This window comes from Larus michahellis, chromosome 5 (genome assembly GCF_964199755.1).
Source record: "Larus michahellis chromosome 5, bLarMic1.1, whole genome shotgun sequence".
Classification (NCBI taxonomy): Eukaryota; Metazoa; Chordata; class Aves; order Charadriiformes; family Laridae; genus Larus; species Larus michahellis.
In genome coordinates, this window is record NC_133900.1 from 73,985,073 (window position 1) to 74,001,515 (window position 16,443).

General features: G+C 38.1%; 1 protein-coding gene across 9 annotated transcripts in view; it reads right to left on the bottom strand.

Moving 5' to 3' along the window:
• CORIN (corin, serine peptidase) overlaps positions 1–16,443 on the bottom strand; it is a 149,710-nt gene that overhangs the window by 62,327 nt on the left and 70,940 nt on the right. For all 9 annotated transcript variants that reach the window (XM_074587998.1, XM_074587992.1, XM_074587999.1 and 6 more), the window contains exon 5: positions 7,538–7,719. In XM_074587998.1, coding sequence (XP_074444099.1) covers positions 7,538–7,719 — 182 coding nt within the window. The remainder of the gene's footprint in view (positions 1–7,537; positions 7,720–16,443) is intronic.

Consider the following 16,443-nt stretch of genomic DNA (forward strand, 5'->3'; position numbering starts at 1 on the left):
TTCCTGATACATCTCTATCCTATTCTGCTCCTATTCATCCCGATTTCCGTCCCAATCCAATTCTCCATTTCTTCTTATTAAAGGGAATATCTTCCTATTCTTCTTGTACATCACATGCAAACAAGAGGAAGAATGAAATCAGTTTTCCTTCTCTCAGTTTTAGCACCCAGAGCAATCAGAAGGAATTTTAAGAAAAATGAATCTCACCCTCTAACAGGTGATGTTTGGTCCAGCCAGCGCAGTGTTCAGGGCAAGGAGAGCACACACACTGTGAACACTACCTCCAATGAACGTAACTTCTGCTTTCTACCAGGCTTGTGCAAGAAGAGGTTTTCAGAAGGTTGACAATTCTATCATACCTCCAAAGATCAGGTTTTAATGCAAATTATAAAAACCTTGCCTTAGGCTTTTGTTGAAAGTTGAATTTCAATATTTGATCTGAAACCTAGAGGATTTAGATATGCAACCATTTATAAGACTTTCTTGAGCACAGGCAAACTGCTGCATACTCAGAAATACTGAGACTGTTTGAAACAAAGCAGCAGAAGAAATAAAGCCTGAAATAGATGTCTGAAATTAAAAAATTATGCACCATACCACTCAAATTTGCTAAAATTATTAAAAATTTTAAAGCTGTTATTATAAGGGAATGTGCTGAGAAATGTTAATTATTCATACCTCTGTCAATAACTCACATGTTTATTAATATAATCATGCAAATACTCACATACCCAAACTCCTGAAGAAGAAACAATGTTAGGTAAAAGGAACCCAAAGAAAACAGAAGCAATCCTTGCCGATAGAGAAACTTGGTTGTTTTAGACCTTTCCCAGAAAGGTTTACAATCTGGAAAAGCTTCCAAAATCCTTGACTAACCACCACTGGTGGCAAAATGTGCTTTATTTTACCTGTGTCTGGGGTACTATCAAAAGTGTCTCTCAGGAGCCATTTATGTGCTGCACTTCCCAGCTAGGTTACTGGAATGCCATCTATAGAAGATTATGTGGGCAGGTCCCTGGAAAGCTGCAGATAGCACAGACTGAAACAAACATATTATTCTACCATCCTCAAGATTGCATTTCAAGGTATAGCAACAGAGAAAGCACCGTATATCTATGAAAATGACCATGAAAAGTGCTGCTAATTGTTTTTTGAAATGGAGACAACACTCACTGTCTAATGCTATGAAATAACTAGAAGATATCAAATAAAATTGCCTTTAAAACAACCAAAAGGTGATTCTCATCATACAATGCACAGACGAGCTGTAACACTTTGAAACAGGATACGATGTAGTACACAGATTCATGAAACAAAGGGACAAATCAACAGAAGAAAAATCTATGGTGGGTCACAAATTACAGAAAAGTCCTTGAATCTCAAACAGATGGACAAGGCAGGAGTATTTTGGAAAAGTATTGCCAAATATTCTTGCCTTGCTCTCCTATTCTTCTCTGGGCATCTGATTTTGGCAGCTTTTGGAGTCAGCCCTACAGGAAAGATGGACTTTTTATTTGACTCAATACAGTCACAATAGCACAGTGGGACACAGAGGAATCCCTGTATTCTCTTGCCTGAAAATTTTCATCACCTGATCCCCATAACATAAGTACCCTGCTGTACAGTGTGTGCATCTTGTAGCTGTCAATTCTAGAAAGTTTTGATACTAGGATCACAATCACAGAACAAGGAAAGCTGGCAACTCCTTCCCCTCAAGAAACTCTCCATTTCTCCATTTCTTTACAATGCAAAACACTGTGGGAGAAAGAACACAAAAGACCCTTCTCTTCCACTCAAGTGAAGTGGCCTAAAAAGGCCACCTAGGAAACTCCAAGCTGGAACAGAAATAGGCAAAGAACAGGAAGGCAGGCAGAGATAAGCAGTGGGGGAGGCAGAATGGGAGAAAAAAAATAATCAAAAGACATAATAAAATATAATGCAGTGTCAACAGAAGTAAAGAATGTGTGCTTGGGGGAAATGTTTTTTCCAACTGTGAATGTTTCCTCACATGAAACACCACCACAATCCTGAAAAACATTTTGTCTCCCTCAAAAATTATTCCACTATTGCTGTTTTTGCAGCTGGTTAGTATCAATGTTACACATACACAGATTATCTCTCTCTTCTGTTCACTGCATTAAGTGAATGCCAGGGGTCAAAAGAAAGATAATGTCTTCGTGATTTTAAAAGTTTTCTCAAACAAATTCTCTATTGGATGTGTATCATATCAGCTTCACACTGCCAACAGAAAAATACCTGGTTGTAACCAGATGCTACCTTTGAATCTCTGCTCAAAGGTATTCCTTCAAGGCAATTCTCTAAATCAACACCAGTGTAAAAAATCCTGGAACTAGGCACCATGGTAAAAAACAGTATCAGAACAATTTTTATTGGTGTCTTATTCTTGGAACAACACAAAACAAGATCTGCATCAGCTAAGCGTATTTGGTTAAGAAAATTAGTAGTTTGCTTGTATACATTACATTAATTCTCTTGAGTATTTTCTGTGTTTCCACTATTGCAGCTTACGCAGGACAAGATAACGTATGATGACAGCCACTAGAAGAAAGTTTGACCTGTTTGTCTGATCTACTGCATAACTCAAAGCTAAATTTGGGTAAAGGCAATGCTATCATAAGAGAGAAGTACTGCTAAAGTCTATAGTTGTTATTATTAACTATTAACTATTTTGTTTTTACAGTATCTTAAAATGTTATACATTACATTAACTGTTAATAACTATTGCTAATATTCTTAATGTGGTGCTCCAATTAAATGCTTCTTATCCAGCTTAAAACAGGCTAAGAGCTCCTATGGTGGCATCTTCAAACACCTAAAAGAGCTCACTGCAATTATACATGCATTTAGCCCTTTCATGCCCTTGAAGACTGCAGGGCATTCATCAACACGTACAATAATTAATTTCTATGTTTTTGCCAAGAAGGGAGATTACCCATTTTATCCACAATGGTTTTCCCGGTCAGCAACTACCGTAACTTTTCTAACCAAAAAAAACTTAATTAAAATACTGTATCTAACTGAAAAAAAATGTTGCAATAATGACTGAATAAAAAGTTCAAAAATATTTATTTGTCTTATGGAACAGAAAAGTTCTGCGTTACTTACAATTTAATGCTACTTATAATGTCATGTGTTACTTATACTTACTTACTTTCATTCTTTTTCATAATTCCTTTTTTTTTATTCATTCCTTTTTACAGATTTGAAGTTTAACTACTAATAGTTAAATGCATCTATAGTATATAGGAATTATTATAATACTCAGAAACCATTACAGCATGGAAAGTCCCTTTTTTACATAGTTCAGAAAAAAAAAAAAAGAAAAAACCCCAACAAACCAAAAACCATAGAAAACAGCATTATGTTTTAAGAAACTCATGTGAAGGGAAAAAAACCCCTAAGTTAATGCCTCCATTAAATCTGAGTCAGGACTAAAATCCCTAACATTCACTCCAATAGGAATGAAACTGTGATCACAGGACTATCTGCAATAAAAGGAACCTGAAAAAAATGTACTTTCACATATTTAACTTTCACTACTTGAAACATTACCAAAAAATTCTGTGGAGACATAAAATCTCCTAAGACAAAAATATAAATTTGTTCTTGGAAAAAATAATATGAAAAATATTTTCATAATTTGGCATAACTGACAGCTATTTAAAAACAGTTTCTCACCAGAAAAAAAGGTCTCGTTGGCTTTTGTCATATAATTTTTTCTACATTTAAGAACTAACAGTCTAATAATATCCAACATAACAATGCAATAGAGTTGATATTCTATATTTAAATTTTAATAGACTATGTCTTTTGTATAACTTAAATAGTATTATTTATTACAAATCTCATGGCTATGAAGTGCAATTCAGGCCCCATGTGCATCATTTTTTATCAGAAACAGACATTTATAATGCCTCTTTACTAATAATACAGAAGTGAACATTGTCTGACAGTTCCGTACTGTCGCTTACATAGTTTTGTTGTATAAAGAGCAGAAGCATCATAGTCACTGCTGCTTTTGAAAGAATTTTACCATTCAAATTAATTGAAAAATAATTTCAGGGCTTTTGTGACGGCTCCACATTAATGTAAATCAGCTCATTGTGTTGCTTTATTCTCATTCAAGCTACTGTGGTTTTTTTCTCCACGGTTTTAACAACATCAGCTGTGTTGGCTGGTCAAAGTAAATACAATGACAGAAAAATACAATGACAGTTGAAATAAAGAAAAACAGAGCTGGAATATTTCTGAGAGTAGGCATATGTACAGCAGACCCCAGGAAGGTTTCTGAGATTTTTCCCTCCTAGAAATGCATTATTGGATTCACATAGAATGAATGACTGATGATGCTTCTTTCTCACTCCCTTACATGCTCATTAGAACTGTGAAACCAGTCCAACTGTCCATCTTAACTCTCAGAAGCTGGATTCCTAAAACTATTTTCAGAGTAGCTGATTTTCTCATCTACCTGGTATTCACTTGCCACTTGCGTGAAAGGGTATCAACCTGACTGATGCAGCCCTCTCTACTGACCTGCACCTTTTTCTCTGTGGCTCATTTTGTACATTCAGATGGTTTTACTATAATGGCACATGGCTCAGATTTTCCAGTACATTCAGTACATCTGTGGTCACATCAGGAATGTACGTCACAATAATTTCTCCATAGTGGTAACGTGCACTCAATTTGCAAAGTAAATAGAAAATATCTAGACAAAGAGATAAATAACAGCAGTGACACATGAACAAGTATATATCCACTAGATAATCCCAATTCTAACTAATAAACATTTTTCAGGAAAGCTGGTAACTGTCCCCAGGATAAATGCCCTAGATTCTAACTAGATCAGTCAACACACATTGTTCAACAGAGCTTGGAAAGGCATGTGAGGTTCAAGGATTTTTTTGAGGAGTGATAATTTTCAATTCAGAAAATGTGGAGGATAACGAGTATTTAGTCACAGTCAGACAAAAACAATCAAGAGAAAATTTTGGTTTGGACTGGGTGATACTGTGTTAAACCAAGCAGGTATAGCAGCCACACCTTTTTTTTTGATAAATACAAGAAATAACTAAAGCCCCAAAAGAGAATTACATCATCATACAAAATAGATTATATGTAAGGCATGTGTGGGCAGGAAGGGTTTCACTGCATGCAATCTGGAGGCATTAGTCCCCACAAGAAACCACAAAGTTGAGACATAAGCAGCCATATGCCAAGGACACGCTCTTGGAATTTCCAGGAACTGAGCCCTGAGAAGAACGTGAAGAGTGCTTTGGGCTGAGCGCTAAGTAAAAAAGGATTGGAATAGTGAACCAACCCCTGCTGTTTGGTTCTACTGCGTTCAGAGATGTAAATTCTTTCAAATATACAAATTTCAGAAATAAATATTCAACTACAGCATTATTTATTTCTGTAGGAGAAACAGCCTAGTGAACCTGGGCCTTCTTCAGTCACAGAGGAATCACATTGGAACCATTCTTTTCAATAAGAAAAGACAAAAAATTCTCTGTTGTCTATCTTTCTACATGAAAGCTATTCACATCCAAGCATCATGCACAGTAGTTCATGAAAATATGAATTAAAAATGCCTTTTGCTTTATACAACAGTATGTCAAAACTTCATTAAGCAGCCCAGGTCTCCACAGCCTGACAGGTAGGGGCAGTGTGTCTCACAACTGGCTCTGGATATTTTCCCCTAGTGAGAAATAGCAAGCTTCCACTATGTTCTTCTCTGTAATATATGCAGTTTGCTACCAGATAGATACAAATCCTGCCATACAGATTACAGAAGAATCATCAATGAGGCACTAGCCTAATAAGCTTGTCTGGCAGTATTAAATATATTATTTTAGCCAGAAGATATTCTGAAATTTGGAAATTTCAGAAGTCAGCAATCTCTTCTGGCTTGATCTAAAAGTTCAGCTATCTAGATTTGGTGGGGCTTTTGAACATTTTGGCCAGCTATAATTTGTCAAAATTTTATAGGCATATTTATATTATACCTTGTATTCAGTCTATGTACCACACATGCATGAAACTCAGGTCTCTGGGTTGCATTTTCAGAATTCTACCTCATTCTGTGCCCCGTAGAAGTGTGCTCAATTAATGACATGCTAGTTGCTCATTGCTCATTGTTAGTTACTCTCACTGCTCAGCATACAACGCTTTACCATACCTATGTATTTATGCTACAGCCTCTTACTTTATTTATTATTTGAACCTGCCATGAAGACAAAATTATTGTACTCCTAATTCCAATGATGTTCATTACTATGGTACCAAAGGCATCAACACACATATGGTTACAAAATCCTTGCGAGCTACAAGGACAGTTTCATTCTCATTTTACAAAGGGAAGTTGAGGCATGGGAAAAAAATATGCATTTGTATAATTACTTGCTTATAGTTCCCATTTGGAGAGATCTATTAGATGTAATTTTTCAACATATTTAGCATATATCATATGGTTAAAATACAGCTCCCAGTGGCTTTCAATACAGCAACTTGCCCAAAACCCCACAGGAACTCTACAAAAGACTTGTAGATACTGTTCAGTTTTCCTGGAAAGTATTCAACTGCCTTCAACAAAACACAATCCCTCTTTGTGTATTTCCCCACCTCAGCCATTACAAATATTCCCACCGGTGAAGGTAGGTATGGACAGCAGCATCCTTTAATTTATGACCCCTCAAAACATGCCATAACAGACGGAGAGAATCCAACTGGTAAAAAGATTTGATCTAACATTTTAAGGCTATAATATTACGCTTATTCAGAAGGCGCAAGGAGATAACCCAGGATATACAAACAAACTTAATTGTAGCATTATCTAACATTCAAAGATACACTGTATAACCTCACTGTTCTTCTAAGGTAGTTTTGAGTGTATAACTTCTTAGGTTTTTTAAACAAAATTGAAAAAGAGTCTTCATCATACCATTTCTTCTTCTTTATTGTCACACAGAAGTCATAAACAAAGTTAGAATCCACAGATGGACCGTACAAGCCTCTGTCACTTAGGCTCATGGGACGATGCCTCATCAACAGTAAACTCTCAAATGCCAGCAAGAGAACTCCAGCAACGGGGTCAATGAGAAAACAGAATCAGGCTTCCTGCTCTCAGGTCTGATCTCACCTAGATTTGGATCTAGAGAACAGAGCAGCAGCTCTGAGGAGATGGAAATGCCTTAGAGAGCGGCTGGAAAGCTGCCTGGTGGCAAAGAACCTGGGAGTGTTGGTTGACACCTGGCTGAATATGAGCCAGCTCAGAATTTTTGATGCAAAACAAAAAAGCCTCAAATCAATACAAGTTGGAAAAAAATTCAGCCTAAACAATTAAAGCACAGCAAAACTATAACCAACTGACAACTAGACTTTATCACAGTAACGTGAAGGAACATAGTAACAGAACCAGAAATAATAATTTCATCCCAGAGCTTTCCCTACACATAAAAAATACATTATTAAATACGAACTCATGAACATAGTGTAGCAATTAAGAATGGAAACATACACTGCCTTCCTTTTTCTTGGTGTGGTGAGAAGCATACCCTTGTACTGGTGTCATTTTCAGTTTTGTTTTGGAATTGAGAGCACTTCAGGAATTCTGGCCAGGAAGCATTTACCATACCCAAGACTGGTTCACAGCCTTCTTTTGCTGCCTCACAAAATGTCCTGCAGGGCAACAGGCCTCGACTGGAGAAAAGAGACAGAGAACAAAAATACAAAGGATTATTACTCTACAAGATTGTGAAAACATTTTAAAAAGAGAAAAAAGTAATAACACACTTTTGAAGAATTTTACTTTCTACAGAGCTACACCAAAAAGGTGCCAAATCTTCATTATTCAACTAAGGTGGCATCAGCTCTGGCTTTCAGGCTGAATTTAAGCCCAAATCAAGCTCAACACAGTGAGACTGATGCGCTCCTCCTGTTTGAACTAACTGAACTTTGGTCCAAGCAGAGCTCAGCAAGTAGGCCTAAATGAAGTTAAGCTGTTGTGTAAGGCTATCAGCGAGAACTCAGCACCAAACCCAAAAAAACGCAGTTTGGCTGGAGACTGGTCTGATAAGCGGCCAAAACCACATTAACACAGAAGAAAATCTGACTATAAATCAACCACTTTACACTATATGGGAGCACTTTGTTACCTAAGAGAGCTGTCAAACAGAGTAATGTAAGTTATTGCTGGAGCACAATGAAAGAAAGCATCTCAGTAAGCAGGAGCAATTGCATCTGGAAGTCCACACGCACAAGCAAAGCAGCCCAAATGAGACACACTGCCAGCATATCCAAACACTTTCCTCACCCGTATGACTGGTAAGCCAAAAAGACCCAGATCTTCTTTCTGGAAAGCAGAAGCACTAACGCAGCTAGATGGTGGCATCTACTAACTAGAGCTAGAGAGTGTGTCATAACTACCAAAAATTAGGAAGAAGAAAGGCCTGAATATACAGTAGGAAAGATAAGACATCTGAGTGGTCTTTGTCAGAAGACTATGTCAGCCTTCTGGATGAGTTAACAGAAAGAACACGTAAGTGGCAAAAAAGATCTCTCACACAAGTACCCAATGCCCCATCACTACATTTTCTCAATGTGTGGACTCCTTCCTCAAATAAACTCTAGTGCTTATAGCATTTCTTAGAGTATTATAAAAATTCACCAGCAGAAAACTGGAAAGCTAATGAACATTCATAACTTATGAATCAATGACCAAAAAGCAGAAGTTGCATACGTGCTCTAAGCAGGAAAGATCTCACTCACATTTAAAACAGTGCAAGTTTTCTCAGGCATAATTAAAATTGGGGCACTTATTCCTAAGTATATAATGAAAAAATGTAACTCTGACTTGCAAGTAAAATGTCTTTTATTTTTTAAAGCATTATTATGCATTGCTGACTTTGCTTTATTACAAAATATGACCTAAACTGTAATTTTTTACTTAGCTTGAAACCAATGTTTTGTCATTCGGGAAAAAAGAATGATGAACTTCTAAAATATGCAATGTTTAAAATATGATTAACATGTCAACTTAATGTGCATTTATTATATCTTAATGATACTTCTGACTATAATAAAATATTTTATTCTAGACTACTTTTTTTTTTTTTTTAAAACAGTGAACACCAAGACTGGGAAGGCGTGCCTTGGGTTTTATTAATTTTTTTATCTAATTTAGAAATACAGTCATGAATGTCCGCTGTCTTCACTATAACTTCACTATCACTATAAGGTCTATAACTTCAGGGTCATCTGCTCAGATCATCAACAGCACTGTAAACAAAGATAATCAGAGAGTTACTTGTACTTAAACAATTATATCCTTTCCCGTAATTGTGAGCTGTCACCGCCAATACCATACTTGATTCATGATTCATGACCATTAAATTCCAGAAAGATTCCACAGAGGAAGTGATGTAATTGAAGTGAATTTCAGCTAAACAAACATTACACTGACCTAGAAGGTGATTTGGCACAATATTCTGAAAGGAAACAAAACTGCTTGAAGTGGAAAATGTCAACCAATTCTCAGTGGAAGGAACAACATGTACAGAGACCTAGAAATACCTGTAATTGTTAAGTATGGCTCTCTTACAGAAACAGCTGACACATTCAGAAATGCTTGAGAGAACTTCACCCGTACAAGCCCATGGCACCCAAGAGGCTGTATCTAAGGGTGCAAACTGTTCAGTGCTCTTGCAAGGCCTGTCTCGGTCATCTCTGAAAGGTCATGGACATCAGGGGAGGTTTTTCACAACTAGAAAAAGGTAAATGTTGCACCCATCTTCAAAAAAAGGCCAAAAAGGTCAAGCTCGGTAACTTCAAGCTGGTCAGCCTGATTTAGTCCCAAGGAAAATCACAGAGCGAGTCCTCCTTGAACACATTTCTGGGCACAGGAAGATGATGATCGGGAACAGTCAGCATAGATTTATCAAGGGTAAATCATGGCTGACCAGCCTGACTGACTGTTATGATAAAATAACTAGACGTGTAGTACTGGGATCTGTCCTGTTTGACATCTTTATCAAGGACCTGGAAGAGGTGACCAAGTGTGCTCTTGTCAAGTCTGCAGATGACACAAGCTGTGGGAGGCAATCAATGTACTTGCTGGTAAAGCTGCCATTCAAAGGGACATAGACAGGCTGGAAGAATGGTCCAAGAGGAACTTTATGAAATTTAACAAGGATGAGTCCTGCACTTGGGAAGAAAGAACCTAGAAAGATGCAGGCTGGATACTGACTGATTGGGGAGCAGCTCTGCTGAAAACAACCTGGGGGTCTCGGTAGGCAGCAAGCTGGGCATAACCCAGCAGTGTATCCTGGCAGCAAAGCAGGCCAACAGTATCCCGCCTGAATCACATGAGTATATAATGGGGAAGGATTGTCCCCCTCTGCTCAGCACTTGCTAGACTTCGTGTGAATACTGTGTCCACTTTTGGCTGCTCCAATACAGAAAAGACACTGATAAACAGCAGCAAATCCAGGGGAGGGCCACCAAGCTGGTCAGAGGTTGGGACACTCACCTGCGGGACAGGCTGAGGGAACTGGACGCCTACAGTTGGGATAAGAGGCCGCTTGGGGGTAACATCAACCACTACACCCTTCAGGACCCATGGGGAAATTATGGAGTCTAGCCATTCACAGCGCTGTTTGGTGGGAGGATGAGAAACAACTGACATAAGCTGAAACAAGAGACGTTCAGACAGGATATAAAGAACGTTTTCAGCATGAAATTCGTCAGGGAGTGAAACAAGTTATCCAAAGAGGTTGTGTGGTCTCCATCCTTGCATGTTTTCAAGACATAACTAGATAAAGCCCTGAATACATAATCTTACATAATACATACTTCTGCTCCACTGACAAGACAAGGAATATCATGGTAACAACGAACAGTTTCAGTAAAATGAAGCTATTTACTGTTTGAGTTATTTAAATTGGGTCTGTTGAGGGAAATTCACATAGAAAATGAGAACAACACAGAAAGAAATATCACAAACTAACATAAAATAAGGAAGTTTAACTGCATATACTGAATTTTTTCAGAATGTTGGGCGAATTGCAAATTCTTGATGTTACTGCAATTTGGAAACAACTTAAAGAACTATTACAGAAGTAGTTACCCAAAAGAAAATAAATTGCATAGCCAAGAACAACTCAGTATTCTGGTATTTCATTTGAAGTTTCAGAAATAAATATGTATAAAAGCACAAACACATGGACAGACACTTCGAGGTATCATTTTACTTAAAGTAGATTATAGAAAGTCTAGTCATTAATGAAAGCTGCCAGATTTGAAATGGCTAATTTATTGCAAAAATGTAAATGCATGACTCCGAATCCTTACCACATTCTTTACTGTGAGGATACAGTCTCCTTCGTGTTTGAGAAGGAACAAAGGGCTATTTCAAGAAATTAGTCAATCTGTCACTCAGGTTTGCATCTTGGGGATCATTGTCAGCCTTCACTTCATTTTGCATCATCACATCGAGGCCACCTTTAGAGGCCACCCACATACCACATCTAACATGTTTTGTCCCTTACCCCTACACTGATTAAGTTTTAAACACCTTTTTTTGCAGTTTATATCTAAATTACTGCAGAACCTTTTGGGATTTAGCAAATGCAATTTTGCTTCATTGACAACCATCCATAATGCCACAAAAAAGATATTTTTCCTAGCACTCCACTTAGATCATATCATCTTTCTCTTTGTGTCTGACTCTTGGTTGTATCTGCCCACCCTAAAAATGTGGCTAGAACTCCATGTTCAGGCACAAGTAAGTTAGTGTTTCATTTTACAGTAATAGAGAAAAACACAGTACTATTAGCAACCGTGTGATACGGCAGCAAACTCCACAAGCAAGGAACAAAAAGCTGCCAGAGCTGTGTGACTACTAGTGGTAACATGAGGAAATTGGTGTAAAGCAAAACACGCACTTGCATACATATTCTGAAGTCAGCATGGTTGCCTTTCTCTGCTTAGTAGCTAACAAGAGGAACATGCTGCCAGTGTTGTTACTGAGATTGTTACCTACTCTAGCTGGAACCACTGCTTCAAAATAGATGTCTTTAGAGATACATTCTCCAGGTAATGTCAAGGACTACAACCCAATACACTTTACATGCTGCAGTATTGAAGTTATCTCAGAAACCTTTATCAGGACCTTTATCTCTAAGATTGTCTCTTGCAGCTTCCTAGTTGGCAGCTTACTTCTTGCCTGGAAAAAAGCAGATAGATTCTAAAATAGTAATTTTCACCACCAGATTGGAATGTGTTGAAAGGCAGAAGATTTCAGTGCCATAAAGCAGATATCTGGCTGTGTACAAAACTAAGAACAAATGGTCCCTCCTGATGATAGGAAGAGCTGCCACTTATTAGTTCTGCACATTGTACTGGCAAATTAAAAGCTTACTATCTGACTTGTAATGACTCTTCAGATAAAGATGTTCTAAAATATTCTTCTGCTATTTACAGGACCTATTCTATATGGAAAGAAAGAAAGAGCACAGTAAGAGCTCTGCAGCAGACATCACTACCTCCTGACCGGAGCCTCAGAAACTCCCTAAATAAAGGGGATTTTGCAAGACGAGCGACTGTCTCCAGTCACTTTCATTTAGGGTTTTGGATGGCTTTTAGCTTTTCATTTTTAACTGATCTACTACTTCTAACATGTTATATTAGCATAATCACATCTGGGTAGAGGTATTCACATAAGCAGACCCACTGGTTTAACAGAGGCTCCTTAGCAGAACATGCCAAAAGAAAAGCCGCTACTTACTATGGAATGAGCTTGAGTTCCAAAATACCTGTAAGAAATAAGATGCCACATAACTAACACAGAGTATTGATTTGATCTATTTGTGGACGCTAGCCATTTAATTTATTCAGACTGATATGCTTAGAGTTCATGTTTCATTTATTTTTTAGGAAAACACACAATACACTACAAAATTACATTACAGTGAAAAGAAACACAAGCAGTGATTCTACCTCATTAACTGTAAATGGCTCCCACTGGTTCAATGGAGCATACCTGATGATCACAAATAGTAATTTGAAGGCAGTATATTCTGCTGACTTTTTGGGTTTTTTCCAAATAAGTGATAGCAGGAACATTAATTGAATTTAACAAGTCTGTGACTGAGGTGTACTTGAGTTTACCATGGCTAACCAAATTTATACCGCTCTTAGGATTTGTACAAGTGGACTGCTATTTAAAAAAAACCAAAACTACAAACAATTCTTGAATACTCTAAGATGAAGTTTTATACAAATGTGGAGTATTCGGTATGATCCATGTTCTCCTTGAACCACACATAAATCATTAACTTCCAAAGCACCACACTGCAGATGCAGCCTGACATACAGCCATCAGGTAATAATAGTATGAGTATGCTAATTTCTTCAAATGTAACTCAGCAAAGTTCAATATATGGTTAATTGTTTCCAGAGGTCTTTCAATGTACTGATCATTAATTTCTATGGAAATTTTACAAATAATAGTAAAAAGTTACATTAAAATATAAATCTGCACAGTTATATTTACACATGATAGTTAAAAGGCTTCTACAAATGTTAGGGGATGAGCAATTTTTTTCAGAAGATTCATCTGCATATTAAACTGTTTACATCTATATGAAAAAATCACAAATACAAAAAGTTCACCTCATTTGTTTAGCTTATGCAGTCTACCATTTGAATATTACAGTGCAGTGTAAATGTTTGCGTATACACACAGCACAATAATAATTTAAAAATTACTAGGCTTCTACCAGACAACTGCACAGTGATTAAAGAAGCCAAGCAGAATTTGCAGTCTCTAGAGAAGCTCTGACAAACCAGAAAACACAGGATTATCCAGCAATTACTGCAATATTTGGCCCAGTTTCAATGTGCAGTCATGTGTCATCCATAAATTAAATATTTCTGGATAATGATCAAGTTTAGTATGGACATGCTGCTTAATCTACTGAAGGATGAAAAGATGATTAAAAATTTCCATCTTGATTAGTCTTATTTACAGCTACTTAGAGACCAATCATTTTAAAAATAAACTAGCATGTCTACAGCAATCTTACCATTATTTATTTGGCGCCAGTGGCAGGCACAGAAGCAGTTTATAACAGATTAGGGTGCCATTCTGCTCTTCAGGATATTCATGAAAAAAACTTGCTGAAGATGGAGTTTGATGAAAGAACAGATATGTGACATATTTTTAACTCTGGTTGGTTTCCCCACACTTAAAAGTTCATACTTCAGTTATTTCAGCTGCGTATCAATATTAAGAATCATACGGCACAAAAAGAAACAAAAATACTGTTTATAGTTTGTTACAAAGTATATTATGGGTAAAGAGAATAAATAAGGGGGTTTAATATGCATAAGGTATCTTTAGAGAAGCTATTTATCAGAAGAGCTTTATATTGAATATTCACTGAAGCAGATACATACAATACAGTATATGCTCTAAAACCATTACGTTAACTGATTTTAAGCTTCCAAAGAGGGTACACGCTGCTTGGCAGCAGATGATCTGACTTCCTCTTCATGCCAATCACCTAGAGTTCACTTAAATTGTAATTCAAATTGCCTGATTATAATCCTACATGGATCTCCTTTAAACACGTTTTACATTTTTAGATTAACTCTTTTCAGAAATTATTTCTTCTGTAACACTAACTTCTCTTCTTTGCAATCACATTACCATGCACTGAGCTCATCAGTAGACTCTTTAAGTCACTTAAGTGGTTGTTTCGAGTACTAGAAATTATCAACGAAGTATGCTACAAGAAGCAGTAAGGAGAGGGAAGATCCTTTAGGCAATTATTTTCCTCTTACTGCAGAATTTAACAGATTTGTGAAGGAACAATTGTTCAAGGTAGCTCAAGGGCCTGGCTCTCAAAGGCAGCAGCCACTGAGGCAATGGCTCTTGATAAGTCTTTTCTGGAAGTAGCAACAGCATATGCAGCTCTTGTTCCCAAATATCTATATATCTGTTTCTGTGTTGCTTTCAGTTTTGCAATAACAGCTGTTTGTAGGCTGTACAGTAAGCCAGGCCCAGTAACTGATTCAGTCGAAAAGTAATGTGATCAAAAAAAGAAAAAAAAGTATTCTTTTTTCTCATCTGACAATTGCGTTGGCCCCTCCCAAAGGGATACAGGCAAAGCAAAAATAAACTATCAGGGGAGGGAAAGGTAGAAATTGCTAAAGCTGACAAAAGCATTAAATAAAATATACAACTAACCATCCTGCAGGGACTCTCCATGCAACCTGGTAAATTCTCTATATGTCTATCTAGTGCTCATTATTTTCTGTGGCCTTTCTTTGTGTCTTCACATTAGTATCTACAAGTGGAGTCCCTCAAGGATCAGTACTGGGACTGGTCTTGTTTAACATCTTCGTCAGCAACATGGACAGTGGCATAGAGTGCACCCTCAGCCAGTTTGCCAACGACACCAAGCTGTGTGGGGCGGCTGACACACTGGAGGGAAGGGATGCCATCCACAGGGACCTGAACAGGCTGGAGAGGTGGGCCCATGCCAACCTCATGAAGTTCAACAAGACCAGGTGCAAGGTCCTCCATCTGGGTCGGGGCAATCCCAAGCACCGATATAGGCTGGGCAGTGACTGGCTTGAGAGCAGCCCTGAAGACAAGGACTTGGGGGTGCTGGTAGATGAGAGGCTCAACATGAGCCATCAGTGTGCACTAGCAGCCCAGAAAGCCAATCGTATCCTGGGCTGCATCAGGAAAATCATGGCCAGCAGGTCAAGGGAGGTGATTCTCCCCCTCTACTCCATTCTCGTGAGACCCCACCTGGAGTACTGCGTCCAATTCTGGAGCCCCTACTACAAGAAAGATATGGACGTGCTGGAACGTGTCCAGAGAAGGGCCATGAGGATGATCAGAGGGCTGGAGCACCTCTCCTATTATGAGGACAGACTGAGGGAGTTGGGGTTGTTCAGTCTGGAGAAAAGGCGGCTCCGAGGAGACCTTATAGTGGCCTACCAGTGTCTTAAGGGGGCCTACAAGAAAGATGGTGAGGGACTTTTTAGGATGTCGGGTAATGGTAGGACTAGAGGGAATGGATTAAAACTAGAGATGGGTCGATTCAGACTGGAAGTTAGGAAGAAGTTCTTCACCATGAGGGTGGTGAGACACTGGCACAGGTTGCCCAGAGAGGTGGTGGAAGCCCCATCCCTGGAAGTTTTTAAGGCCAGGCTGGATGGGGCTCTGAGCAACCTGATCTAGTGGGAGGTGTCCCTGCCCGTGGCAGGGGGATTGGAACTAGATGATCTTTAAGGTCCCTTCCAACCCTAACAATTCTATGAGTCTATGATCTCCCCTGGTAAAAGCACTGCCACAGCCATGCCCTGTTGAGAAATTAATTATTGCAATTTTACAGATTAAAACAATAAAGG